Genomic DNA, 27,441 nt, shown 5'->3' with positions numbered 1-27,441 from the left:
CCCAAAAAGTGTTGAAGGGTGGTAGAAGAAGTGTTGTTCCTAATTTATGGGAAATTGATTTTACAAATCATACAATTGACTTGTAGATAACTTTAATTATTAATACTACAATGTCAAAGCATTCAAAAGAGAAAAATTCATATGATTTCAACACTCATTTTTGACTGCAAGTAGGGATAAAGTTACACATATGATATCCATATGACCCACTAATAAAGAATGAGGGGAAAGAAAAGATATGGATAAATAAAAATACACGAAACTAACTTCAAGAGACTATCTAGTTTTTTACTTTTTTTTAATTTTCTAATCAAATATAACATATATATAAATAGATACAACCACAAAGAATGCCACACTTTATGAGAACACATAATATTAACTTCACTTTGGCCAAATTTTGAAACAAATATATATATGTCCACTTTAGTCATAATCGATCCATTTAGTCTACTTTGGTCCTATTATGTTCTATTCAGTCTACTTTGGTCTCATTCAGTCCATTCTGTCCACTTTGTTTCTATTCAATCCACCTCAATCCTTTTTGGTCTACAATGGTCCTACTCGGTCTATTCAGTCTTCTTCGGTCCAAACTGATCCCATTCGGTCCTATTCAGTCCATTTTATCCACTTTCATCTTATTCGGTCCACTTTGGTCTTATTAATAATCAGTCCACTTTTGTCAACTTTTGTCCTAATACAACTGGATTACTATTGTAAACTGAAACTGATTGATTCAAGATCTAATTTGGTGCAGAACCTAGTTTTCTATGATTGGTAAACTTTGAATAATGGTTGGAACATGGTAAAGGTAACTAGTACGAGAATAATATCTATGAACCTAGACTCACACTAGGACTCGAGTATCCACCATACAATTCTTCGTCTGCACATTCAAAGATAAAAATCACGGATACCAATGTCGCGGGCAAACTTGATGGAGTCGATTGCACCTAGCAACTTCAAGCTTTGACAAGGATCCACCAGTGATAATCTTGAACTTCGACATGCTGTAACCAGACCATATGAATCACAGATAATGACACCAAGACCAACACAATTAAGGTCTGAGAAGAAAGGAAATCCCAAGTTCAATTTGTAACACCATGTGAAGGAGGTTGCCAGTACTGAGAAATCTCAGGCAGAGGTTAAAACCTTGCACTTGTCCCTGCACTCGTATCTTATGTTGAAAATCATGGAAAAGCTGTCCACTGTTCTGAATCAAATGGACGGAATCAACAACTCTCCTTGCATGAACAAAAAAGTTCCCTCCGTACCATATGTTCTGAGCCATAATAGCGAAAATACTGAGATTAGATCTATCTAGTTTAGATGTTACATGTTAGCTTGGAAACCAACTCCTTAAAATCAGTCTCATACCAATTATACTTATGATAAACATTTTTCTAAGCAGATCAAAAATCATTGGAAGCATTACAAGACAAAAGAGCAAGGAAAATAGTTTCTTCATTTGGCAACACACTGGACATATGGCATCAACAGGAATTCCTTTACAAGTCAAATCCTGCATTGTGGGCAAAGGATTCCACATAGCTCTCCACATGAATATCTTGACTTTTTTAAGGGATGATTGAGGACCAGAATGCATTCCACTGAAAATGTTTTGAAACTCTTGAAGAAGCTTCTCATAGAGGATTCATTAGTATCAAAAGCCAATCAATAAACACTGCGTCTTAGTAAGGATATAAGAAACTGCAGGTACAAGCAAAGAGATGGATAACCTAGCCTAAACATCACATTTCCAAAACCATGCACTGTTAAAAAGTGGACTTGTCAAAAGGACCCATGTAAACTGACATGTGAATAGCATTTCAGAAGTATTGGAATCTATTAGCTCGTGCACATTTACAAATCAAGAATGCTTAAGAATTCCCTATTTTACTTCTTTCGGGCTATTGAAAATAAATTGAAATGGGATATCAGTAGCTTCAGAAAGAACTAACATGTTTTAAAACACATGGCTGAGGGCATATCTAGGTATTAAGCAGAAAAATTAACCATATAATGAATGTCCCTCAATGAAAGAAACATGCAACTTGAATTCTGTTTGATGCTTCCATGATTCAATCACAATAGCATTATATCCTTAGAATAGACCATCATTGTCCAATTCTCTATCCACCTTCAATTGATTGCAGAGTCCCAAGAATCTAAACAAACCAGAATTCTGTGCTGCAGGGCTTTGTACAGATCCTTTATGTCTACACAAAATTTTGAAAGTCATTGTTTAGAATGAATTATTTATCTGGATTTCATTTAGCTTAATTGGTATAGTCTATTAAAAAGCTAACTGGTGTCTTAGCTTAAAAATAAATATCAATCATTATGGAGCGGACACCTTTGGTTTAAATTCTATCGTAACTAAGAAAGTAAAAAGATTATGATTATTTATGTTATCCTCTCTACCAAATTGTCACAATAACGAGAAAAATATTAATGTTAGGAAATTAATCCAATTTCTACGTCCCCCCCCCCCCCTCCTCCCCCCCAAAATTACCTTCCAACCTAAGGGTGCAATCTTTTGAAGCATTGCCCACAGTAACACCAATAAGTCTTCCAGTGCAGAAAATGGCCATGAACATAAAATTATAAAATTACCCCTAGTCTCCCATTGCTCCGAATTAAAATTGAGGCCATAATGGTAATTTACTTTTTTTCTTCCTATTTTTCCATCCTTTGAACCAAACGTACATAAGAAAAAACAAAAATATATTCTATCCTTCCACTTCTCTATCCCCTCAACATTTTCCATCCTCCCAACCAAACAAAACCTTATTGATTTTGGGACTGATCTAGGGAGTAGTAACAGATTACGAGCAGATATATATAAGGTCAGAAATTTCGGCTGTGTTTGAATTGGAAAACTCAATTTCTATGATTGGTAAACTTTGATTAATGGTTGGAACCTAGTCTGAAAAAGAAGATATATGAACCTAGTCTCACACAAGAATTCTTGAAGGCTAGTGTAGCTGTAATTCTTCTCTTTTACATTACCAGAAATATCAAATTACATCCCTTTATATCAGACAAACTGAGGAGGTTACTTAAATGGCTAAGTAACCTGCTACAATAAATAAGCTACTGATTAAGCAACCAGTTTTCCTTAAATTTTAAAGCTACCAAATATCTTATTTGTTCCAAAAGATAACAAACTAAGATTGGTAAATATGATTCTATTTCTACCACAAGTCAAGCTCCTTCGTCGGCCCTTCATCCATTCTATGCCAAATAGAAATCAGTTTTCTTCCTTTATACACTTTTTAAAACACCACAACATCCACAAAAAAATAGAAATCAGTTTTCTTCCTTTATACACTTTTTAAAACACCACAACATCCACAAAAACATTGGATTTCATGATCACCAAAGCATCAGGTTACTTTTGTACCTCAATGCAACCAAAGTTGATTATCTTCTAGTGAATGGACAAAGAAGCAACTTCATGAAGTCTGATGATGCTCTGATCGTCAGTCAAAATGATCGTCTAGAGAGGAGTTGTCCACAGCCAACCTGATCTTGAGACAAATGGATGATGACAAGAAGAAGTGTGGGTCACCGGTGTAGTGTCTGCCATAAAACCTCTGATGCTAAAGTTAGAATGGCTAAAGTGAGAAAAGAAGTATTAGTGTAACAGTATGTGTGGGCTATAGTGTGTTTTGTACCTTTGGTTAGGTCTCATGGGTAGATATATATAGGCAATTCCTTCTTTCTCTTAGCCATTGGTGCTGCCTTAATGGTGATATTATTTCCGTATTTGTAACGTCTCTGCAGGGTGTTAATGGTGATATATCTCTCCAACGGTCTGGGGGCTCATTATTGCCCTGTAACACTTCGTTAGTTGATTAAGGGCGGATGGCCTCGTCTTCGCCTGGTGGTCAACACGAGCCGGATGAATCTTAGGTTTACTCTCATCCACTGTTCTATGGACGAGGTTTTGATCAAGACTATCAAAGTCAACACAAGCAATTCAAACTACACTAATTGAAAGTCAATCAGCACTATTTCCACTTGATTTTAATAGTAGTAAATCTCTAATGGAATAATTATAATATCAAAACCCGTAATGCTCTATAACAGACATTACTTAGAGGCTTAGAGCTATTTCTAAATATTATAATGCACTACAACGAAAAAAAAAAGTTGCATAAGATTAGTGTCTCTAGAAGAAGAACCAAAATCACCCAAATTCTTTTACCGTTATTGTCACTCATTGCAAAAATACGTAGCAAAATGTTCCATTGAATAGCACAATAACATGAAAGGAAGGTAGAATCTCAAAAATTATTATTATTATATTTATAATTACATGCACTTGGAGGACCACATTAACAATATCCAATCCGGTGATCCTCTAACCTAATATTAGAATATCATGTATGCAACCTTAGGTTGGTAGAATACGTGCCTACTCCCGGAGTGAGGCTTTTGTTGTGTTTTGGGTTTCCTGACCGGCGGCGCGCTACAGTTTATCTCTAGTTGGCTTGGCATGGAGAATCTGTCTTCTCTTTGGGAGTCTTTCTCGCTTACAGAGTCTGAAGGCAGCAAGTTCCAGGTTGATGATAATGATCTTGAAGGGAAGTTTCTTCTAGCCGCAAGGTTTTTTACGGGTAGAGTTCTGAATATTGAAGCTATCGCATGCACTTTCAAAACACTATGGCACACTAAGAAGGGATTAAAAGCTTGCGATATGGGTGATCATCGTGTACTGTTTATTTTCTCTGCGCAGTCTGATGTTGACAGAGTCCTTGAGGGCGAGCCATGGTCGTTCGATAAGGCTTTGGTTGCGCTGAAGAGAATCGGACGTCAAACAGAGATGAAGGGACTGGTAGCAAGTAAAGTAAGGGATAACAATGATACTTAAAGAGTGTAAATTCTTGAGGCACTTAATTGTAGATATGCTATTATCCATTATTAGGCAGGGAGAGGTGGAGAGTTGTCACATCATGAAACTTCTATTATTACAAGTGCTCTGGATTTAACATAATAGACTGCTAAAGATGCCATGACACCCATATTTGAGACTTTTTCCTTGGATATAAATTGCAAACTCAACATATATGCCCCTCTGTTCATCTCTAACTGATTATTGCATTTGCTTTAGACCTCTTGTTGCTTACAATCGCAATTCATCTTCATCATTTGGCATCAATGGGCTTAATGATTAGCAAAGGTCACAAACGTATACCTATATGCTCTGGATATCCTACAAATATTGTAGGCCTCATTTTGGTAAGGAACTTAGGAACTAGAGTTTACTATCAACTGATAGGTCTGAGTTACTTTCTTACAAGGACCATAACGCACTATTGTAATTTCACGGGCTGTGTTTAAACAAGGATTCACAGGCTATGTTGAACAACTGGTGTTGAACAATGATTCGCGGGTTGTGTTTCAAGTATAATGGAGAAAAAAAAACAATGCTAAGATGATGCTTAAATCTAGGACAGCCATTTAGTACTGCAATTTCTTTGGTGTTGTATATTTACAAATACCTTTTCTTTTATTTTTTGGGATATAGGTTAAGACTTTGATCTTTTGCCGCCCTAAAGATGAAATGCCAATCAAATATATGACAATCAGGAGTATTCCTAGGTATAAGAATTTCTTTCACATTTCTCAGTATTTTATGCTGACGTTGAAGCTAACAGCATAACATGCTATTTATTATTAAAATTATTTGTAATTTTTTAAAACATTACAAATTTTTGTTCAATGTTTGTGCTATGTTTCTTTGCCTGACAATGGGATAACATTGTATTATCTTCTATAATAAGGAATATGACAATTGGCCACTACATGATGTACTAAACTTATTCCAGAAGGGTCACGGCCACATGGCTATCATTAAGAGCAATAAGGATGCTAAAACCCCAGAAAATAATTCAATCAACAACCCTAGCATGCTTAATATAAACACCCATACATGTTCAATGCCAGTAGATCATAGAGATAAAACTAGTGTCATATTTACATTAGTTGTGTTTTTTTTTTTTTTCTTTTTTAAATTAGTGCCATAGTCAAATTCATGGAAAAACAGAATTACCTACTATCTGAAGGTTGTGAAGCTACATTTTACAGGAGTATGTCCAATTGACGAGAAAGGGTATCTAAGTACCTCCATAGATTCATCCTCTCTTTTTTCAATTGACACAGATTACTTTAGTGCTAGAACGGTAAATGTCATCAAGCAAGATGAAAATTTGGCATCACAGTATAAACGAAGGGAATAAGGAGATGGAAATGTTTTACATGAAAATGTAGAGTCTCATCTAGGTAATTCGGATGAGGAGGTCATTGAAATCATTACAATGAAAGATGTAATGGAGGAACGTACTGTTACAGGTAATGTTAAAAAGTCATAGTTCATGCTAGTGAAATTTAAATGGAGTTCATGTTCTATGATTCCCATGGTAGATTAGCTCCTATTGAAATGATTCATGAAATTGGCACAAGTTCTTTAATAGATATCTTTAATTTATTAATGAATTACACTTTCAAAAAAAAAGTTACAAAGCACTAGTCCGATCTATCTTATCCAGGAATTAATGCATTAAACCCATCCTAACGACCCACCACCACCGCTAATGACAAAACGCCCACCACCACTACCACCGCCTGCAATAAGCGACCCATCACAAACCCGTGCATCCACAACCAATACAAAACACAATCCCACATCACAAATCACAAACTCATGGCAGATCAATTAGAGTAGAGAGAAAGATCACAAACCCATGGCACAACCCACGAGCTTCAATGAGTTCATCTCTAGCCACAACACAATCCACAAACCCACGTCGGCACAACCCACAATCCACAGGATCCTCGAGAGCTTCGATGATTTTGTCTCCGGCACCAGCGAGGAAGGTTTTGAGATGGCGATGGGTGGGAAGGAGAGAGCGGTGACGAGATAGAGAGAAGTGAGGGTGGAGAGTGGAGAGGTGAGAAGTGAGAAGTGAGAGCGGAGAGTGGAGCACAACACACATAGAGATGGAGAAAAAGAAAGATTTTTTTTTTGAGAAAGAGAAAGAAAGAAATTAATAAAATAATGTAATAGATATAATATTTTATTATAATGTTTATATTATTTTATTGTGTTGAAAGCTAAAATAAATCTATTGCTACTGCATGTCTTGTAAAATGAGTAGGTAAAATAGATAAAATAGCTTTTTGTGGTGCCAAATAACTAAAAAAATAACTCTACTGCTATGGATGCTCTTACATTTATGCCTCCTCCTAAAACAAAAATAAAAAGTTTCTTTATTTATTTAATAATGACCTAAACTTAGGATTATCAAAAAAAAAAAAAAAAAAAAAAAAAAAAACACACACACACACAAACTTAAGTGGTGCCACCGTCTTGAAAGAATTTACGAAATGTTGGTAACCCATAACTTCAAATCACAATTTTAGTTAGTATAACATCTTTTGTCCTTACTAAAGCTAAATGTATGTATATGAAGCTCATTTATGGAGGATTGAACCTCAGCCTCTGTCCCCCCCCCCCCCCCCCCCCTCCTTTCTCATACCTCACAAGAATTTATTTTTATAAGATCCAATCAAGAGTTAGTATTTTTTTTTTTTTTTTTATCTCTTAAAAAAATTATTTTCAAGTGCTTTCTCAATATTTTTTTAAAAGGACCTAAAATTATCTTTGATCATGCCAGCCATTTGTATTCGATAGATACTTCCCTTTTTTCCTTTTGTTGCATTGTATGTAACGTAGTTGTGGTCCCTTATTCTATTATCATCCTTTATTTTTTCATTTTTTTTCTTTTTGATGAGTTCTATTATCATTCTTTGTTGAATACTTAAATAAATGTATAAATAAAAAATAAGTTCGTGCACAAGCATGTAGTTTCAATTTTTGCGCCATAATTTGTGGGAAGGCTCCTTCGATCAAGCTTAGGTTAAACTGATAATGCATATCTCGGTACCCAACCCCAAAACCTCATCAGCCTTCCAAAAAAAAAAAAAAAAAAAAACCCCAAAACCTCATCACAATCAACCAAATTATTTCATCCTTATCAATTTGCTTTCTTGGATATGTTATCTTGTACTAAATTTATCTACAATTTTGACCTAACATGATATTACCCAATGTGAGGCCAGAATAATTCAATTAAAATATAACTATATTTTTAGATAAATATACATATTAAAATATAACAATATTAGTTAAATCGAGCCTACATGGCCACAAATTTTTTTATAAATATAATATTATGTTTAGGTTTGACTTGTTTAATAGTTGAATTGAGTCTAAACCTGGACTTGATATTGAGTTGCTTGCTAAACAAACAAATATAAACAAGTTTTATCTTAACCTAAGTCGAGTTATTCTTAAGCAACTCAGTACACTTAAGGACCCGTCAATTAAGCATGCTAACTTGCGCAAGCTTTGGTTGCTGGTTTCTTTTGGGCCCAAGGATTAATATAGCATTGGGTTTGCCTAGTCTAATCAGGTATTAGGCCGAGACATGGGCCAATTTGTGTACCAGAAATGATTCTTCATCTTTAAGTGACACCCCTCCTTATCTTCTTTGTAAGTGTGATATTGGTTTGGGTTCACTGCAACTCGCAACCCAACCTGATAAACGACAAATGAAGGACTTTGATGGATTCCCCTCGTTCTTGTTTAGTTCCTTGTCCATCATGAATTTCAAGTGGGCCTTACAATAACTGTGACAGTCTAGAGCAGGTCTCTACCTTACTAAAGCATAATATATATATATATATATATATATATATATATATGTATATCATTCACTCAAAAAACACTCCCTTAACTACCTACCAAATCAATCCTCCTTTAACTTTTCTCTTGAGTTTGAATTCATCAAGAGTTTGGGCTATGAGTTGGATTGTCGATCTGGTGACTGTGGCAGTCTAGAACAGGTCTCTACCTTCAAAATTGAACCTGAGAAGGATGAAATCCTTATAAATGAGAATTCATTTTACAGGTTGGAGATGATTAGAATTCAGCTGTTCTCCTCACATGGACATCCGGTATGTTTAATGGGTTTTTAGGTGTGTTTTAACATTGTGTGGTTGCTGGTAAATTTCTTTATAGATTGAAACATGTCAAGGGTGTCATCCTTGACATGCATTGGAAAACACAATTTGTTTGATCTTGGTTACTTATTTAAATGCTTAGCAACAAATATAATTGGTGGTAGAATTATCATATTAAGCTTGTTTAAGTAATTACAGAGGGACTGAGGAACAAATACAATTGCGGGTAGAATTATCATAATAAGCTTGTTTAAGTAATCACAGAGGCAATTTTTTTAAGCAAGTTCCTTCCATGCTTCACGCAATCTGATCAGGAGAAGTCCTAGATTCATGCACTGTATAGTCTGTATTGTCACTATTACCACTACTATTGCTAAGACCATTTTAATTAAAAGAATTTCAACTGTCTACCTTAATTGAATAACAATATTCTCCTCTGCACTGCCTTAAATACTGAATATTTTGGTTTGTGGCCGCTCATACCCTAAAAACTAAAAAAGAAAAAGAAAAATAGTTTATTGATTGGGAGACATCTTTTCATGTGAACCAGTTGGCTTAAATTATCAATGTCTTCACGGTTTACTTATAAAAATACTAACAAGTGAGCATATGGAGATTAAAATAAAATTATTTAAGCACATGTAAAGGACCTAAATAGGGATGGACCGGTTTTATTTTTCAACTGTGAAATAGTAATTTCTGTAACATGAATGCATCATGACATGACAATTCATATGTTTCATGCACCTCTCTGTGCTTGTTAAAAATTCAAATTTTACTTTCAATAAAATTATTCTTTTGTTACTCCTCCACAGACTGTTGTTGAGGTAGAAGACTTCGTGAAAGCTCAACCTGATGCTATTGCACACTCAGCAGCCAAAATTATATCTCGTCTAAAAGCTGGTGGAGGAAAGACCATACAGGCCCTCAAATCTCTTTGTTGAAGATGTAAGGGTATTCAAGTGGAGGTAACTTATAAAAAAATTGTAATTTGAGTTCCTGGGACATTTATATGTGGTCAAATGATCTGTGCAAGTACATGTGCGTGCCTAGCTCTGAGTTCTAGGTGGTTAATACTCTGTGCAAGTACGTACGTGAATGGTATCCAAAATGTTGATTAGGTATGAAAGGGAAAGGCGTTCACATTATTGAATGTGTTCATGATCATATGAGTGAGAGAAACATTAGTACCATGTGTGAAAAATCCGTTCTGCAGCCGCCTTTTATGCATATTTGATATTTCATGTATGCTGCGATCTTATGTGTTGAGGTTTTTCAGACGCTGCTGTAGATAATTACTCCTCATTGCAATCATTACAGGAGGCAGCACTTACTGGTGTAAATTCCCTCGGGTTTGACGTAAAGGTTTGTTCAGGAACACAAGTACAAACATTGCGGTTTGCATTTAATACACGGGTATGGCAGTTATTCTTCGGCTAGAAGTTAATTCTTATATATATATATATATATATATATATATATATGTATGAATATGTGTGTGTATTTATGAATGTACATATCTGCATATATGCATTTTTTATTCATGCTATGCCTTTTCACCTCCAATTACTACCTTATCCTTCTCTTTGAGGGCTTTTTGATGTCTGGTTCACTGAATCACAGTTTGAGTTCTAGAAATTTACTTATATAAATCAGGCAGAATATAGTGCACTACCTTGTTTAATTGATCCCAAAGATATTTCAGAAGTATTCAATCAAGATGCATTATAGTGTTCTAAAGTAGTCAACGGTCCTTGAAATAATTGGTATCTTTTCCTTTTTTTTGGAAGAGGACGTAAAATGTTCAATCACTTAATAGTGCGCTAGTTGTATTTAGCTATTAGTAAGTTAAAGGTATTCTTTCTTGTATTTTGTGTGTTAACTAGTTTAGGTGGACTGCAACAATAACCAGTCAAAATTCACACCCTTAGGATTGCTTTCTCATGTCTAAAAACAATTCTTGCACTGTTGCCTCTGTCTATACATGGTCATATCTTTTTTGTTTAGTTGCGAATATATATATATATATATATATATATATATATCTTTCTTTCTTTTTCCTGTTTCTTTTTTTGTGGAACTATCTTTGATGTGCAAACATATCCTTGTTAGAAAGTAATCTTCTATTGCCAATAAGCCTTTGCCTTAACCAACTTATCTTTGCAGGCCCCCTCAGAGTACAGTGCTGAGAGACAGCTTAATGATCTACTATTCCCTAGGATCCACCACAAGCCACAAATGATGAAACAAACACCAAAATGAGTGCTAATATTTGACAAATAGCATATTCCAGTTTAATTCTGGATGGTTTTTGTACTCTCTTGGTCAAGATTTGAATGGAAAAAATCAAGGGTGACAGAAAAAGAAAAATCCATAGACAGTCACCAGTTTATGTAATTGTTATTTGCAACTAATGTTATAGAAATTCAAATTTTTTATCAAGCATCTCTACTATTACTCATCCATAATCGCTCTATTACTTTGGCTATTTAGTTTCTATGGGAGCATCATTCCTTGCTTTCTCATGAGCTTTTCTAATTTTTTATCAAGCACATTTTTTACTTCATCATCTTCATTTATCTCATGCTTAAATGGTTTGACCTTTTGTCTTTTTTCTTTTTCTTTGTTTATTGCTAAGTAACACAATCACTCATTTTGAACACATGACTTCACTCTCCATCCTATTCTTATGGGGAGAGCAAGTGTCAGTTTAATCAAAACTCATTAAAATACTACAAGGATAGCAATCGGTGGGATCAGAGGTTCTACTACCCCAGTAAACCATAAAAGAAAAGCACATATCCTATAGCTGTTTTGACTTGGAAGATGGCAGTAGGAAAGGGCAACAAATCTAACATGTATAAGCATCATAAATATACTAACCATGTTGCTAAGCTCTACTGTATTTTTCTTATTTTCAATATCATCTGTAACTCTTATGGCTTCAACCCACCAAGAATCTTTACTGCAGTTGTCTGTAATGTTTTCATCATTGTAAAGCAAAGCGTGTTCCTCATCACTATCAACAAATTGATGGTTGAGGTTATTAACTCGACACACCATGATTAATTGTCTGATCAGAATCAAAGAAAACCAGAGGATCAGGAATGACATCAATCGGAATTGGTGGTAAGGGAGATCGGTAACCTGAAGCCATCAATACCCTTTGTTAAATGATCAATCATGCATTAAGAGGATATTGAAGTTGATAACTTTTAACGAAAATACTCATATGCACCTCTGCAGTCAGGATCATAACATTTCTGATAATAAATAGCCCTTCTTAAGTCAACAATGTACATCACTGAACCAATAAAACATTGATGCACATTAGCATCTATGCCTCAAACATTAGCTATAAGATTGAAAAAAATGGAACAATATTTGTTTACTGCAAAAATAAATAAATAAAAATTCAAGTATTTTAGTGGGTGGTCGTACATCTATGGCTTACTCCCCTGGGGTGGGTCCAAAGGGCCTTGCCTTTGTGAGGTTCCATGTCATAAAAAAATAAAAAATAAATAAATATAAAGGTATTCTTCTGGCAAGCAGATAATAAGTATGACCAAAAGAACAAGAGCTTTGATGGGATGTGGATCCAAGTCAAGTACGGATATAAAAGGGGTCTTCAAAAAAAAGTGATAAAAATAGGCCAAGAATCAATTGAGAAGAAAGGACAAAGAGTAAGGACAGTTTAATGATTGGCAGCAGATGCAGAAATTAAAATATAAAAAAGAAAAAAGAAAATTACCATGATTGCTTTTATGCTGTCTGCCAATTCGCTCACAGTATCTATTTCTTGACATACTGTAGACCATCAGTCCACATTCCGAGAACCAAAACCAGCTCCGTATTTTTCCTATAATTACATCACAATATCAACAAGTTGATAAACAAAACATAGAAGGCAGCATTATGTACATACATTGTTTTTTCACCGAGTTGTGAAGGCAAAAAACAGGGAAAAAAGAAGTTTTAATACATTAATTTTCTTCCAATCAATCAAAGGATAGACCTTTTAAAAGCTGAATTAATTTATCCTCATTCTTTGTTTTTTCTTTTTAATTTTTGGATAAGAAACCTCATTCCTTAAATGAAGCTGATGATACAAAAAACTATAATTAAAGTAAAAAAATAAAAAACTACTTGAATGTCGGTGACTGCAGGAGTGAGACCATCTAAAAATTCTTAGGATTAAACGCAAAAAATCTTTCGGTTAAAAGGGTGAATTTAGCGAGAGATGAGATAGACAGAAGCTCAGTACTATTACTTGTGCAGACAGAAATCTTAAGCAAACCCAAGTCTAAAAATATATCATATTGAATGAGAATCATCTCAAAGCCATGTATAAACTTATTAAAAAAGTTCATGACCAATCAAGCTTTAAGCAAGGCAAATAACATTCCAAGTATTAAAATAAAAATCAAGTTCTTTTACTTCATTGAAACTTGAAAGTATAGTATTAAACCAGCAGTAGCACCTGAGACATTGCCAATGGAAGCAATGAATTCTACAAATTTGTCTAAAGCTGGAAATGGTGACTTCCCCAGGAAGTATGTTGTTGTAAGATCACTTGTGCAAGCACTAAATGCAAATTCTTGAGGGGCACTGTAATAATTTCCAATATTATGATTCTCCTGCGGAAAGAAGGAATTCCAGTTGTAAAATAGATCAATTTTCAATACAAAATGTTCAGGCCACTACCTACTTCACAAACCAAAGATGGTTTATGCTTCATCTTCACAGTAGATTCAGACATTTAAAACCCATGAATTAAAAATAATTAATTATAAAAAATAAAAATAAAAACCCTTAAGGCATCATGAGACATATCTAATATTCTATAATGTATTTTGACAATGAAAGATGCAGAGTCCAAAAATACCTCAGTTTCAAAGAGCAGGGTTTTGACACAATCTAACTCCATTTTGCAGACTAGAAGCTTCTTGCAATCAGCATCCATATTGCAAATCAAGGATGCCATGAACATCTCTTCCTCACGCTGTTCTTTCATGACATAAAAGTTTAATTACCACACACTAACAGTCAATGAATAAGGCATACCAAAAAACCACTCAAAAGACAGGTTTCACCAATACATGTTTATTATAATGATGGATATTATTGGAAGGATTCACTTGGTGATGCATGATCCTATACATCAAGTGTTCATCCAAATCTTCATAGCAATGAAACTTAGCAACAGCACATGATATTTTAAAATTTAAAGGAATAAGCACAGATAAATTTTTGACAAATACCAGTATGAGTGATATAAGTACTAAACTTATCTTGCTTACCAGTCACAAACAAACCTGAACCTACATAAAATTAATGAAGCCAAGCCATCAAAGAGAAACCTTTGTTTTCCTTTTTGAGTACCATAGGAGTGCATAATAGCATGGTGCCAGAGATGAGGCTGAAAATCTAAAACTAGATGCCACTCACATGAACAGTAACCAAACTTTTTTCTTAGAGGAAAGCTAATGTAAAGAGCACCATTGTTAATGAGAGGAAGCATCTGAATAGCTCCTGCATTGCTTTATATATATATATATATATATATATATAAAAACAATAATAACAATAAATAATGCAATGAGAGAATAATGCTGCTTACTTTGAGATTATACATTCAAAAATTGTTCTTCAGTAAGAAGATATCATACCATGTCCTTACATTTGAATCGACCCATAGGTAAAAGCACAGAATTCTTCCCAGCCTTTGATGATAAAGCTAAACAAAAGCAACGATTTCTAGATAGACAGCGGTGTCCACAAAAAGTTGGCTTGATGGTTTGGTGGACGTTGAATCTTTCCTCACAAAAAACTTCTCAAATCTTTCATCACTCTTCCTTGCACTTAGAATCCGAGAGCATATCTGATAATATGTCATCATATAGTGACAAGAAATGATATTTCTACAAAAAGAGAACAAAAGATTCTAGTAACTCAAGCAGAATCAATTCTAGCAGGCTAACAAAAAAGAGGTGGTGGTATTTTGTATCACAGGGATATATAACTATCCACCCACTCTCCCATATGTGGGTGGAGCTGGAGTGTTATATAACTCATGATACAAAATAAAAAGTCAAAAAAGAGACTTCATGATAAAGACATCATAACTAAATTATATATTAACTTTACATTTCCTATGTTAATTGGAATTAATAGTTAAATTTGGAAGCTGCAATAAAAATTTATAATTTTAACAAGAATATATACTTTAACTTCATCTTTAATTAGCAACAAAAGCAATGCATCTCAATCACTGTTAGATAAAACATTGATATGCTTCTCATGGAGGCGTACCTCGGCAACAAATGCACCTGCATGCGAGTTGTCCTTGAAAGCAGTCTTTGGTATGCAAATAATTAAATGGCGAGAGAACTTTTCTGCACACAAGAATCTTAACTATCATCTACAAAGTTCACGATAAATTAAATGCAATACAGAATGCTTTACATCTTACAAATAATCAAAGACCCATATGAGACACATTGACCATACAAATATAACTTTTCCTTGGAGAATTGCCCAAGCCATTCAGTTTTTGCTACACACACAAACACACAAAGAATGGACTAGACACCTGGTGGCCCAAGCCATTCAGTTTTTGCTTAATATATGCTAACTCCAAAAACATATGGACGTGTTTGTTTGGTTCTTCAACAACTTAAAACTTGCTGCAGTAAACAGATTAATAATTATAACAGAAGAGGAAGAAATCACAGGCTGAATACAACCAAGTTTTAAAACCCTAGATGTAGGGGAAAAGAAAATGTTGTTTTTAACACCCTAAATGTAAAGGAAAAGAAACGTTGTTTTTACATCATGGCCGGGTAACCACTAGGATCTATACCTGCAACTTATTCAGAAGTTTAATGTCAATTTCAAGTCTCTTCCATGGTTGATACTGGTTCAATAAAGAAGGAAACATGCTCTACGACTTTCAAGATAGAAATGCATCCAGCTTATAAAGAGCATTGATGTTCAACAGAAAAATTTCCTCACATAAACAAATCATTAAAAAAAAGTTTTAAAAACAACTGTGACTGTTGTTCAAAAGAAGGAAAACAATATTAGCACTCACAAACTATTCTTGCAAAACATACGGCATACACTAGCATTGTCAAGGACAATAATAAAACAACAATGCAAAATTTTGTCAAAAATTTATGTTCTACAATATCTTTATTAATTAAATGACTCCAATTAGACCAAAAATATTGTTCTCATCATATCCCAATTAAAATGAAAGCAAATAATTCAGAACTCATCCCAAATTTATATCTCAATTCAGAATGAGAGCTTGATTTAAATTTGCTGGCTACAACTCGTCATGCAAAGAAATGACGAAGAAGGAAGGATAACTAGTTTGTGAGCAGTTCAGAAATTTTATCAATCAAAATTAATCAGATTAAATCGTACATTATAATGTTGCTAACTAAATTTCATAATCTACATCAATGTAGGACATCACACAAAGACAATTAGGGATTTTAGCATGAGCCAGACAAACATACCTTCAGTGGAGGAATCGAGCTCTACTATCCACTCCAGGTTTCCTTGAATGGAGTATTTATCAAGTAAGGATTCAAAAATGACCGATATCAGGAGATCAACCATTTCATCTCCAATGTTTTCTGCATTCACTCTCTTACTGAACTCTAAATCAAAGTAAAGGTGGCATGGTAAACCCTGGAAGAACAATAGTTACAACTTTTGGACATGACAGAAAATTTACTCACAAATTCTCACACTTTTTTTTTTCATTAGTCTCACACTATTTCTCATAGGGTTGTTACCTCCTGAATCACTTCATAATGATGACGGAATTTGGAATCCATATTTTTGTACCTGAAGTTGAGCAAAACAGCAGTAGAAACACTATGAGAAGGAAAGAACCTCAAATAGTTACTAGGTGCAAATAATTATGGGGGGAAACGAACATAGTAAAGACAACCTTTGCCAGAACTCCTTATATGTTGAGACAAGGAACCTTCGTTGTCCAGAAAAGTGATCTTGATAACTAAAAACCCGAACATGCATGTGCCCTTTGGCAAACTTCATTGCTTCATCCTGCCTAGGAAATGTAGCCCATATTTCCTTCCTTAAAAACAAAGGACCAGGGTCAAGTCATAGGGTATGAAACTAATATTATAGTATAAGAAAGGCACCAATTGAAGGGAAGAATAGGATAGCACAAATACCTCAAGCTCAATTTATTTTGTTCACTCAGATCAACACGTATTTGATGTAATAATTGCAACAAACTGGATGGTCTCTTTGGGGGCACACCATTTGGAGACCCATAAAATACAATAGGAGAGAACTGCTTCCCAGGATTCTTTTTGTTGGCTTTAACTGTTGCTGTATCAAACTGAAGCAATAATATATATATATATATATATATATATATAATTTAGTTATCCGAGCAGTAGAACAAACATCAGAGCATTAGTTTTCAACAAACCAGTACAAAAGGACAGAACTTTCAGCATTCACCATTAAAGCATGAAATGAAAGCAATGCATATAGTATATACTTTCTCAATGGAGAGTTGCACATCTTTTGCTTTTTTTGGTCTTTGTCCAGCTGATCCTGAAGATGGAACGCCAGGAGATGTAGAGACCTCTTGGGTTGAACTCCCATGCTTCAATTTGTTCTTTCTTCTTTTTCTTTCTCTAAAAGCAGATTCTGAAACAGAAGTACCAACAAATTTCTCACAATCATGAGAACAAATCACCCAAGGAAATAATTGTCATAAAATCGCAGAAACTGAAATCCTTGAGGGCTCATTTGGACAGAGAGGGAGTGGAGGGGAGTAGAGTAAAGTTGGCCGAAAATATGCTAATTTCTGGCCAACTCTACTCTGCTTCCCTCCACTCCCACTTCCTCTCCCTCAATCCGAACGGACCATAAGGATATTGAATTTTAGACAAAATTGTGAAGTTTGAACAGCAGCACGCATTAAGACAACACAGTCGTGAAAATTCCAAAAGGTGCGAGGACTGGACATAAAATTTGAGTGCTTCTGGTAACTACAACCGACTTTCATTCCCAACTTATATACATCTAATTACCAATACATATCAACCACTTCAAGTCAGTATATAAGGCTAATCACAACATACTAATATGTATGCAATAACTGGTTTGCACTAATATTTACCCAAATAACAGAATATCAAGACTCAAGCAGGCATATGGGCAATGCATTGGAGTGACTAGGAACAAGTTGCTGCAAAAGTCCCGGTGAATCGACTTAAGCCTGGTCTCAAGTTGATAATCACATCACTTCAAAGTGCTATATGGCAGTGAGGTTTTTTCTTTTATCAAGAAAATTTTTTTTATAAAAAAAAAAAAAAAAAAAGAAAAGGGAGAGAGGTAATGTGTGCCTTGAAATTGGACATGAGCAGGTCTATGACATGAGCAACTAAATTTACCTAGTGAGACAGTCATAAAAAAATATTATAAAAAAAAAAACCTTGCCATTGAGTAAGCACTAGCATAAAAAGAAGCAGTCCGTTTCATTCAAGTTGGCCGTCCAAAAATGCTATTGACTGATTCAACATGTCAATATAAAATAACAGGATGTTTCTAAAAATTTCGTTATTTTGATCTACAATCTCTTTAATTTTTTTTTTTTTTTTTTTTTTTTGGATAAATCAGAAAATTTTATTAGCACAGATACCAGAAACAACCTGAGATGCAAATAGCAAGCAAAAGTACAAAAAACCCAATTCTGTACTAGCCAAAATGCAACACAACAGCTATCAAACTCTAAAACTATAAAACTAGAAAACACTCAAAACAAAATTCAAAATTTGATTCCGAGATGCTGCAATAGCTACAGAATTACAACTTAGTTGTACACCACATAGAAAAGAAATGAAATAGGAACAAAGAAATAGCAACTCTATACCCGTGTCCTCCCTAGGACATAAAAGAAAAAAAAAATTATTTCTGTATAAAAACCCTTCCCCCTTAAATACATAGTCGTTGCCTTTTTCCTCTGCTAACCAATAAAATAAATACAAATACAAATAAAATTTCAACACCACACTAACAAGAACCCACATCCCCTGATGAGCAGAACACAAAGCCACAAGTTTTGGAAAAATTGAATCCCTAAAATGCATTTCAACAAGCACTTTCTGTGCCACTTATATGAAAGAACAAAATTGCAACCTCACCAGCACAGAAATTTGCCAACGTTACAGTGAAATGAAATTTAAGAGCGAAATTCCAAAATTTTCTCAAAAATCAAAAAAGAAAAAGGGGCACAAAACAATGACAGAGAAATTAGGGTTTCGTTTGATTCCTACCTTAAACAAAATTAAAACGAGTTGATCCCTTAAAAAACCCTCAGCGGTGAGTAAATGAGGAAGCCGATGGGATGAAGTGAAGTTGACGGACATGGGAGAAGAAGCAATCTTAGGTTTTTTTAAGAGAAGGAAAAAGAGGGAGCACACGAAAGAGAGAGAGAGAGAGGATATGAAGTTGAGAGAGAATCACCTATTTTTCGGTTTTTTTTTTTTGCTTTTGTTTACTAACCTAGTCTTCCGGTAACAGGTTTCGCACTAAACTTAAATCAACGGTCACAAGTAAAATAACACCAATTAATGGTATAGATTTGAGTGGGTACAGTATTAAAAAAAATAAGGGTACAGTAAAATAATCCATATATACATATATACTATTATATATGCTTAATGCAATAGTTACTTTACAAATATAAGTAATTACAAAGTATTAAGGACAATGGTAAAAAGTATATATATATATATATATATATATATGGAAAGTTCTTAATTTAAATCGTAAGTCTGAACGTGAAAAATTAAAAATGTACTCCTTACCCAATTTGTGTGTGCAAAATGTAAATTTATATAGTTAGTTCCAATGGAAATTAAAAAAAATTTCTTTTTTTTTTTGGATAGGAACTCAATTTAAGACTTAAGAGCGAAGCATATAGCACCGACAAATGCGAAGGCTCTCTGTATGTCAGTATCACCGACCCACCGGATTGGCTAGTATTTAAAAGCCCATCTGAAGATCAATTGAAATGAATTAGAATTCAGCCTCTCTCATCAGTCTCCACTTATCACCAAATCCACCAATTCATTCAATTCAATATAAAGATGGGGAGATCTGATCTACCGCAGGATATGGTGGAGGACATCCTTTCAAGGCTTCCAGCGAAATCTTTAAAGCGATTCAGTTGCGTAAACAAGTCATGGTCTACCCTTTTCCAAAACCCATGTTTTATTGCCAAACACCAGCATTTGTCTCAAAAGAATTGGAGTATTTTCGCGTCTGGCGTAGACTGTGAGGCCAATAAGCCTGTGCTGTTCTTGCATCCTAATTTTGATGATGATGCTGCTGATGATGATTTTGATTCTAGAGGAATCATTCTGGAATCGTCGTTTTTAGAAGAGGCAAAGAAATACGAGGAATTCGTGGGATCTTGTATCAACGGCATAATTTGTCTGAAATATTATGTTGAACATAATCAGACCCATGACTTCGCCTTATGGAATCCGGCGATCAGAGAATTCAAGGTGCTTCCATCACTTCCTATCCACTTTCCATCTAATGTTGACTACGAAGACGTTGGTTTTGCATTTGGTTATGATTCCAATTCTAATGACTTCAAGGTAATTACAATTCTCTCCTATTGGAACGATCCTGGCTACACAGTCACATATAACTGGGACCCTAAAGTGATTATGCATACTCAAGTTGAGGTTTACACCCTAAGTACTAATTCTTGGAGGCAAGTCGACTGTGACACCGTTTCTAATATCAATTTTCCTGCTCGATTTCGTGAAATATACTTGAATGGAGTTTATCATTGGTCTGGTATTGCCCCTGGTATTGCCAAGGATTACGACGTCATTGTATCCTTCGACATGAGAAATGAGGTGTTTGGAATTTTAAGCATGCCGAATTTGGGCGATATTTTGGATCCTGCATATGTTTGGGAGGCTTTAGCTGTCCTAGGCAATTGTGTTGCTTTGGTTGTTTTCGATTATCGACAGACAGATAAAATCTTTCATATTTGGGTGATGCGTGAATATGGCATTAAGGAGTCTTGGACCAAACAATACGTTATTGGACCCTTTTCAGGAATTACGAACATATACGGTTTCGAGCTCCAGATTCTTCTTTTAGGTGACAAGATTCTTATGGTGGAGGACAATGGAGAAGTGGTCTTGTATAACTTGAGTGCTCAAAAAATTAAGAATCTTCGAGTTAGAGGGCTTCCAAGCTTGTTTAGAGCTTCACAAATTATGGTTTATGAGGAGAGTCTAGTTTCAATTATGGGTTGAAATGTCGATTATATCGAATTTGTCATGCCCTAGATCCCTAATTATTTGTATAACATAGGTAAAGACTCATGCATCTTTCAATAAGTAATACACCTTGTTAGTGTTCTATAGAAAGATGACATCTTGTAAGGATTATATTTAAAAATCTTTAAAATTTCAATTCTTTCTTCCATGTTCAACCTCTAGAATATGTTGATGGAAAGCTAAATTATGTGAATGACTTTATTTGTTGTCTGTAATTCATATTGTGAAAATCCATTCTAGTTGAGACAAATCGTCCTGGATAAAGATTGGGGTATGGCATGTGGATTTACACCTAGACAGCATGGACACAACATGCTTCATCAGTAGCTGTTTCCCCTTTGACCTTTTACCTTCTCCAAGTGCTTCTTTTCAATATTTTTTGTCTATGGAGTATGAGTTAAATCCACTCATTAGGCCACATATATATAAATATATATATATATATATATATATAGATCTACTATTCCCTAGGATCCACCACAAGCCACAAATGATGAAACAAACACCAAAATGAGTGCTAATATTGACAAATAGCATATTCCAGTTGAATTCTGGAATGTTTTTGTACTCTCTTGGTCAAGACTTGAATGGAAAAGGTCAAGGGTGACAGAAAAAGAAAATATCCATAGACAGTCACCAGCTTATGTAATTGTTATTTGCAACTAATGTCATAGAAATTCAAATTTTTTATCAAGCATCTCTACTATTACTCATCCATGCTCTATTACTCGGGCTATTTTAGTTTCTATGGGAGCATCATTGCTTGCTTTCTCATGAGCTTTTCTAATTTCTATCACGTGTACTGTTTATTTTATCATCATGCCCATCACATCAATATTTATCTTTCACCAATTTGTCTCGCTTGAAAAAAATTAGCCAAACATTATCCCAAGTTCAGAAATGTTGGATTTTGAAACTTATGGTTTTGGAATAATCGGTAATTTATCAAAAACTTCTTTGTTTGAAACTCTCTTTTCACTATTAATATAGTCAAGTAATAATGAAGAGAGTTTGCAGATTGTAATATTGATGAGCAACTTGTTTGAGTTGAACTTACAGCAGTGTGATAGAACCATCTTAGGAATCAAGTGATCGAATAATATGAACTTCATAAATTCTGTGTCTTTTCCTATAAGAACAGAATGAATGATCACCAAAGCATAAGTTCAACCGAAATTTGCAAATGTCTCTCTAAATAGGTGCATAATCATGTATTAACTGTACTGTAGTTTTCTAAGAGGTTTAGTCTACATGACTTAAGTAGGGCGTGGATTCATATCACAAAGACTTGTGCAAATGGTATAACATAGGCATAGAAATTAGACAGAATAGAAATGTTAAAATTATTAAAAAAAACAAAATGTGCGAGAAAGACGCATAGAAATGTTAACAATTAACAAAATCAAAATGTGCGAGAAAGAAAACAAATTGACAGGTTACTGCTTTCCAATATAAGTTTCATAAACCAATTGTGCTGCAAGAATGTCAACAATTGCAGAGCCAACAGACTTAAATACTGTTATCTCTTCTGAACTTCTTCTGCCAACCTTTTCTCCTTTAATTAACTCTACCAAATTTCCTCCAATATCTCCCTTTTCGATTACCCTTCTCTCAAAAGCACCCACCAATTCTCCAGCTTCAACCAATGCAGCCTCATTATCCACAAACACTCTTCCTCTCCTTATTGCTTCGTCGTCACACTCCATCATCGAGTGCTTGAAGGATCCAACCAAATCCAAATGAGCCCCTGCCTTCAACCTCTCGCCCTTAACAACTGGTGTTTCCGAATTCGTTGCACAGCTCACAATATCTCCCAATCCAACAATTTCTTCCAAACACTCATTACTTTCAAAACACACCCCAACAAATCCAGCATTTTCACTCATTTCCTTAGCCAATTTTCTTGCCTTTTCTATTGTTCTGTTCCAAATGATCACCCTTCGCAAACTGGGTCTAGCCGAAAGATGTGCTTTGATCAAATGGGGTGCCAGAGCACCAGCACCAATCATCACAAGCGTTTCACTGTCATTTCTAGCCAAAATCTTCGAGGCTAAGCCAGAGACACACGAGGTTCTATAAAGGGTCAACACAGTGCCATCCATGGAAGCAAAAGTTTGCCCAGTTACAGAGCAGAAGAGAACGTAACTCGCATGCACTCCTGGCAAGTTCAGCGTGGAGTTTTGAGGGAAATAGGTGACGAGCTTCACACCTACATAGGGGAGAGAAGGGGATGAGGACCAAGAAGGCATGAGAAGGAGAGAGGAGGATTGTGAAACGGAGTAGCTTTGGCGAATTGGGGTTTGGAGGGTGGACGAGGCTGCAGGGAGAGATGATTGCAAGTGATCTATTAGAGTTTGGTGAGAGAGGATGGCGTGCAAAGACTCAGTGGAGATGAAGATGGGAATGGTGTTCGTGTTATTGGGATTTGTATCGTTTTTGTTGGGATTTTCATTGTCAACTGGATTGGGTATTGAAGCCATTGATGAGAGCTGGGGAGGTTTGGATTTGGGTTTGGGTTTGGGTTTGGGTGAGAGAGGAGGAACTTAATGAGGGAGACGAGGCGAAAATGGGTAAATACCCATAAAAAACAAACTATCTAGTTAATAGGGTCCGTTTACAAACTATATATATTTTTAGCAAATCGAGTTTCAAAGACTCGATTTTGGGCCCCTAAATCGGCCCTCTAAGCCTCGATTTTCATGGGTTGTTCCTGTCTGATGTGGCAGTTTGTCCAGATGGCGTCTACATGGAAATCGAGTCTTAGAGACTCGATTTCCAACCCAAAAATAAAATATTAATGACCCAAAATGCAACCCAAAATGCAGAAACAGCGGAAAAAAAAGGCAGAAAGAAAGAAAAAAAAAAGAAAGAGAAGAAGAAGAAGAAGGAATGGCGACACTGGCCACGCGCGACAGATCCAGGCCGGCGACCCAGGTCGCCGCGCGACCCAGGTCGCCGCGCGATGCGATCTGGGTTTTTTTTTTTTTTCTTTCTTTCTTCTCTTCGCGGTGCGATCTGGGTTTTTTTTTTTCTTTTTCCTTTCTTCTCTAATGAACACATTCTTCTCTGGTTTTTTTTTTATTTTTTCCTTTCTTCTCTGATGAACGCGTTGTTGTGGTTTTCCTGCTGCCCTTGTGGTTTTTTTTGTTTGTGTTTTAAATGTAAATCGAGTCTTTGAAACTCGATTTTCATGTAGACGCCACGTGGAAAATGTGCCACATCAGACAGGAACAACCCATGAAAATTGAGCCTCAGACGCTCGATTTAGGGTCCCAAAATCGAGTCTTTGAAACTCGATTTGCTAAAAATATATATAGTTTGTAAACGGACCCTATTAACTAGATAGTTTGTTTTTTATGGGTATTTACCCATTTTCGCCGGGAGACGAAGACGAAGACTAGGTTGTCTGTATTGTCACGTATAGAGGTCGGAAAAAAAAAGTACAGAACAAATGGATAAATTTAGACAAAGACCGAGACTCGTTAGTCTTGAGAGTTATATATATATTTTTATATATATACACACACACACACACACACACACACACATATATATATATATACATGAATCAAATTTTAGAATTGGTTTGTTCTCAAAAAATAAAAATAAAGACTTTAGAATTGGTTTCAAAGTAAACTTATATTTTTAGAATTTTCAAATTAAACCCACATTTTTAAATACAATTCAATTCAAATAATAAATTCATTACATATGAAGTTGTTAATGGAATAATGATGTCATGGACTCATGGTAAATGGGAATATGGATTGAATTAAACATTTCTAAAACTTAGCAAAAAAATAATAATAATTAAACATTTCTAAGAGTATAATATTTTATTATTTGAAGATTCTGAAAATTTAAAGTTTAATTTGCAACCACCCTTAAACTATACAATTTAAAATGTTTGTAGTTGGAGGGTGCAATAAAAAATAGGATCACATCAGAAATTCCAACAAGTACGAAAATTGACCATGTAAAAATTCACTAATTAGGAATTTGCAAGAAGAAAATGATCTACTCATTAGGCCAAACACCAACCAGTGGGGTTAATTTGTTGAGCAAGCTTAAAGAAAAATTGGCAAAGTTTTAGGATCATAAGGTACTTATCTTTCTTTTTTTTTTTTTTTGCTTTTTTTCCTCTAGTTTAAGGGTTCTCTAATGGAGACCTTGTTGGTGCCTTCCCATGGTTGCAAGCGTGAAGGTTGTCATGTATTAAATACTAATAGGGGTTTTGCAGGCCTCAATTAATGTTGGGTGTGAATGGAGATGATCTTTTGTAAATGCTCGAGGTGGGTTACAACTTACTAGTCATAAACAGGAAGTAAAATCTAATTTCATTGATTTTTTTTTTTTTTTTTTTTTAAGAAAGCATCTATTGATTAATTATCAAATTATATCTCAAAATTCAAAAACAAGATCATGTTTAAACCTATATCCTTAAGCTTACCCAAGAAGAAGAAGAAGAAAGATTGTAGTAAAAGCTAAAAGAAATGTATTTCCCAAGGGAAAAAATAAATAAATAAACAATGTATTTCATATGGAACCTAATATAAGAATGGGGCCACTTAGTCATTTCAGGACTTGAGCATGGTCCTTTGATTAGCTGAGTGCGATCTAACTTTGCTGGAGAATCGTCATTATCAACTGCATAACTAACCTTCTAACTTGTGGCATCAAATCAAAGACTCCATTCGCCTTGAGCTTGCCTTCTTATGTATTAAAGTTGCTGCAGTCTGAACTAAACGTATAAGAATGTTAGTTAAGCAAAAGTTTAAAGATACCATTTTGTTCTCATAGCCAGTTGTAAAATTTTTTATTTAAAAAAATGTCTTCCAAATATACATATATACAATCATTTCACAAGAACCAATATAATTTCCAAATATTGATAATGTATGTGGATTATATTTTTGCTTTTCCCCATAACAATCAGATTCCAAGCGAAATGATCTACAAACCGATTCTTCCATGCAAGATCACCAGATAGTAGAATACCAACGCGGCTTGCAGTTTAAATAGTAATGCAGCACTTGTTCTTGTTGAGTTGCCAGAAGTCGCTAAAATCTTTTGTTCAAGAGAGAATGCCTCTGCATTGGTATACATGGCCAAAATGTTTATCAACCAACTGCCGTAACCCGCATAGTTGAAATGCTTCAATTCGGCCAGGGATGCAGTACTTTCTACAGCTATCCACCATTCCTCATCTTCATCATTAATTCTCTCCTCCTGGCAAAAAGAAAAATTGATAAGGTTACAAGAGAAAAAATGAAGATTGCATGGGTTCAATAGTTCAAATTCTTGCAAGCTTGAAGAGGCATTATGCTTTGTGTCAGTTGAATTTCTGACAATTTCAAGGTCCTACCATCCTAGAGCATTTGCTGTTCAATGGTCTGGTTATTGGATGAGAAAAATATGCACTTCAAACCACAAATTCAAAAAACACTGCATTGATGCTGTTGAATAGGGATATGCACAATGCAACATGAAGCTCCTAGTTTTTGGTAAGGGGAAGACAGGAAGGGGGTGGGAATGGGAGTTATTTCCTTAAACTTCTAACACCAAGCACATTTTTTACTTCATCATTTTCATTTATCTCATGCTTAAATGGTTTGACCTTTTTTCTTTTTTCTTTTTCTTTGTTTATTGCTAAGTAACACAATCACTCATTTTGAACACATGACTTCACTCTCCATCCTATTCTTATGGGAAGAGCAAGTGTCAGTTTAATCAAAACTCATTAACATACTACAAGGATAGCAATGGGTGGGGTCAGAGGTTCTACTACTGCAGTAAACCATAAAAGAAAAATACGTATCCTATAGCTGTTTTGACATGGAAGATGGCAGTAGGAAAGGGCAACAAATCTAACATGTATAAGCATCATAAATATACTAACCATGTTGCTGAGCTCTACTGTATTTTTCTTATTTTCAATATCATCTGCAACTCTTATGGCTTCAACCCACCAAGAATCTTTACTGCAGTTGTCTGTAATGTTTTCATCATTGTAAAGCAAAGTGTGTTCCTCATCACTATCAAC

General features: G+C 34.9%; 2 protein-coding genes, 1 long non-coding RNA gene and 1 pseudogene across 3 annotated transcripts in view; 2 read left to right on the top strand and 2 right to left on the bottom strand.

Annotated features, from left to right (window-relative positions):
- Window positions 1–11,637: 11,637 nt before the first annotated feature.
- LOC126726427 (uncharacterized) overlaps window positions 11,638–27,441 on the bottom strand; it is a 116,855-nt pseudogene continuing 101,051 nt past the window's right edge.
- On the top strand, window positions 20,138–21,432 carry LOC126726429 (F-box/kelch-repeat protein At3g06240-like). Its single transcript, XM_050431696.1, has one exon. It carries the CDS (start codon window positions 20,184–20,186, stop codon window positions 21,372–21,374), a length of 1,191 nt encoding a protein of 396 aa, XP_050287653.1. The 5' UTR covers window positions 20,138–20,183; the 3' UTR covers window positions 21,375–21,432.
- Window positions 21,955–27,441, top strand: part of LOC126726435 (uncharacterized) — a 69,378-nt gene continuing 63,891 nt past the window's right edge. The window contains exon 1 of the long non-coding RNA XR_007655869.1: window positions 21,955–22,001. This is a non-coding gene — a long non-coding RNA (uncharacterized LOC126726435). The remainder of the gene's footprint in view (window positions 22,002–27,441) is intronic.
- Window positions 22,718–23,933, bottom strand: LOC126726430 (protein SAR DEFICIENT 4-like). Its single transcript, XM_050431697.1, has one exon. The coding sequence runs from the start codon at window positions 23,876–23,878 to the stop codon at window positions 22,835–22,837; it is 1,044 nt and encodes a 347-aa protein (XP_050287654.1). The 5' UTR covers window positions 23,879–23,933; the 3' UTR covers window positions 22,718–22,834.

The sequence above is a fragment of the Quercus robur genome, chromosome 5, assembly GCF_932294415.1.
Source record: "Quercus robur chromosome 5, dhQueRobu3.1, whole genome shotgun sequence".
Classification (NCBI taxonomy): Eukaryota; Viridiplantae; Streptophyta; class Magnoliopsida; order Fagales; family Fagaceae; genus Quercus; species Quercus robur.
The sequence above is the reverse complement of the archived record's forward strand: the minus strand, read 5'-3'. Positions and strand labels throughout refer to the sequence as shown.

Bases quoted from the DNA above. Each gene is read 5' to 3' on its own strand.
- LOC126726429 (XM_050431696.1), top strand. From the start codon at position 20,184: ATGGGGAGATCTGATCTACCGCAGGATATGGTGGAGGACATCCTTTCA.
- LOC126726430 (XM_050431697.1), bottom strand. From the start codon at position 23,878: ATGGCTTCAATACCCAATCCAGTTGACAATGAAAATCCCAACAAAAAC.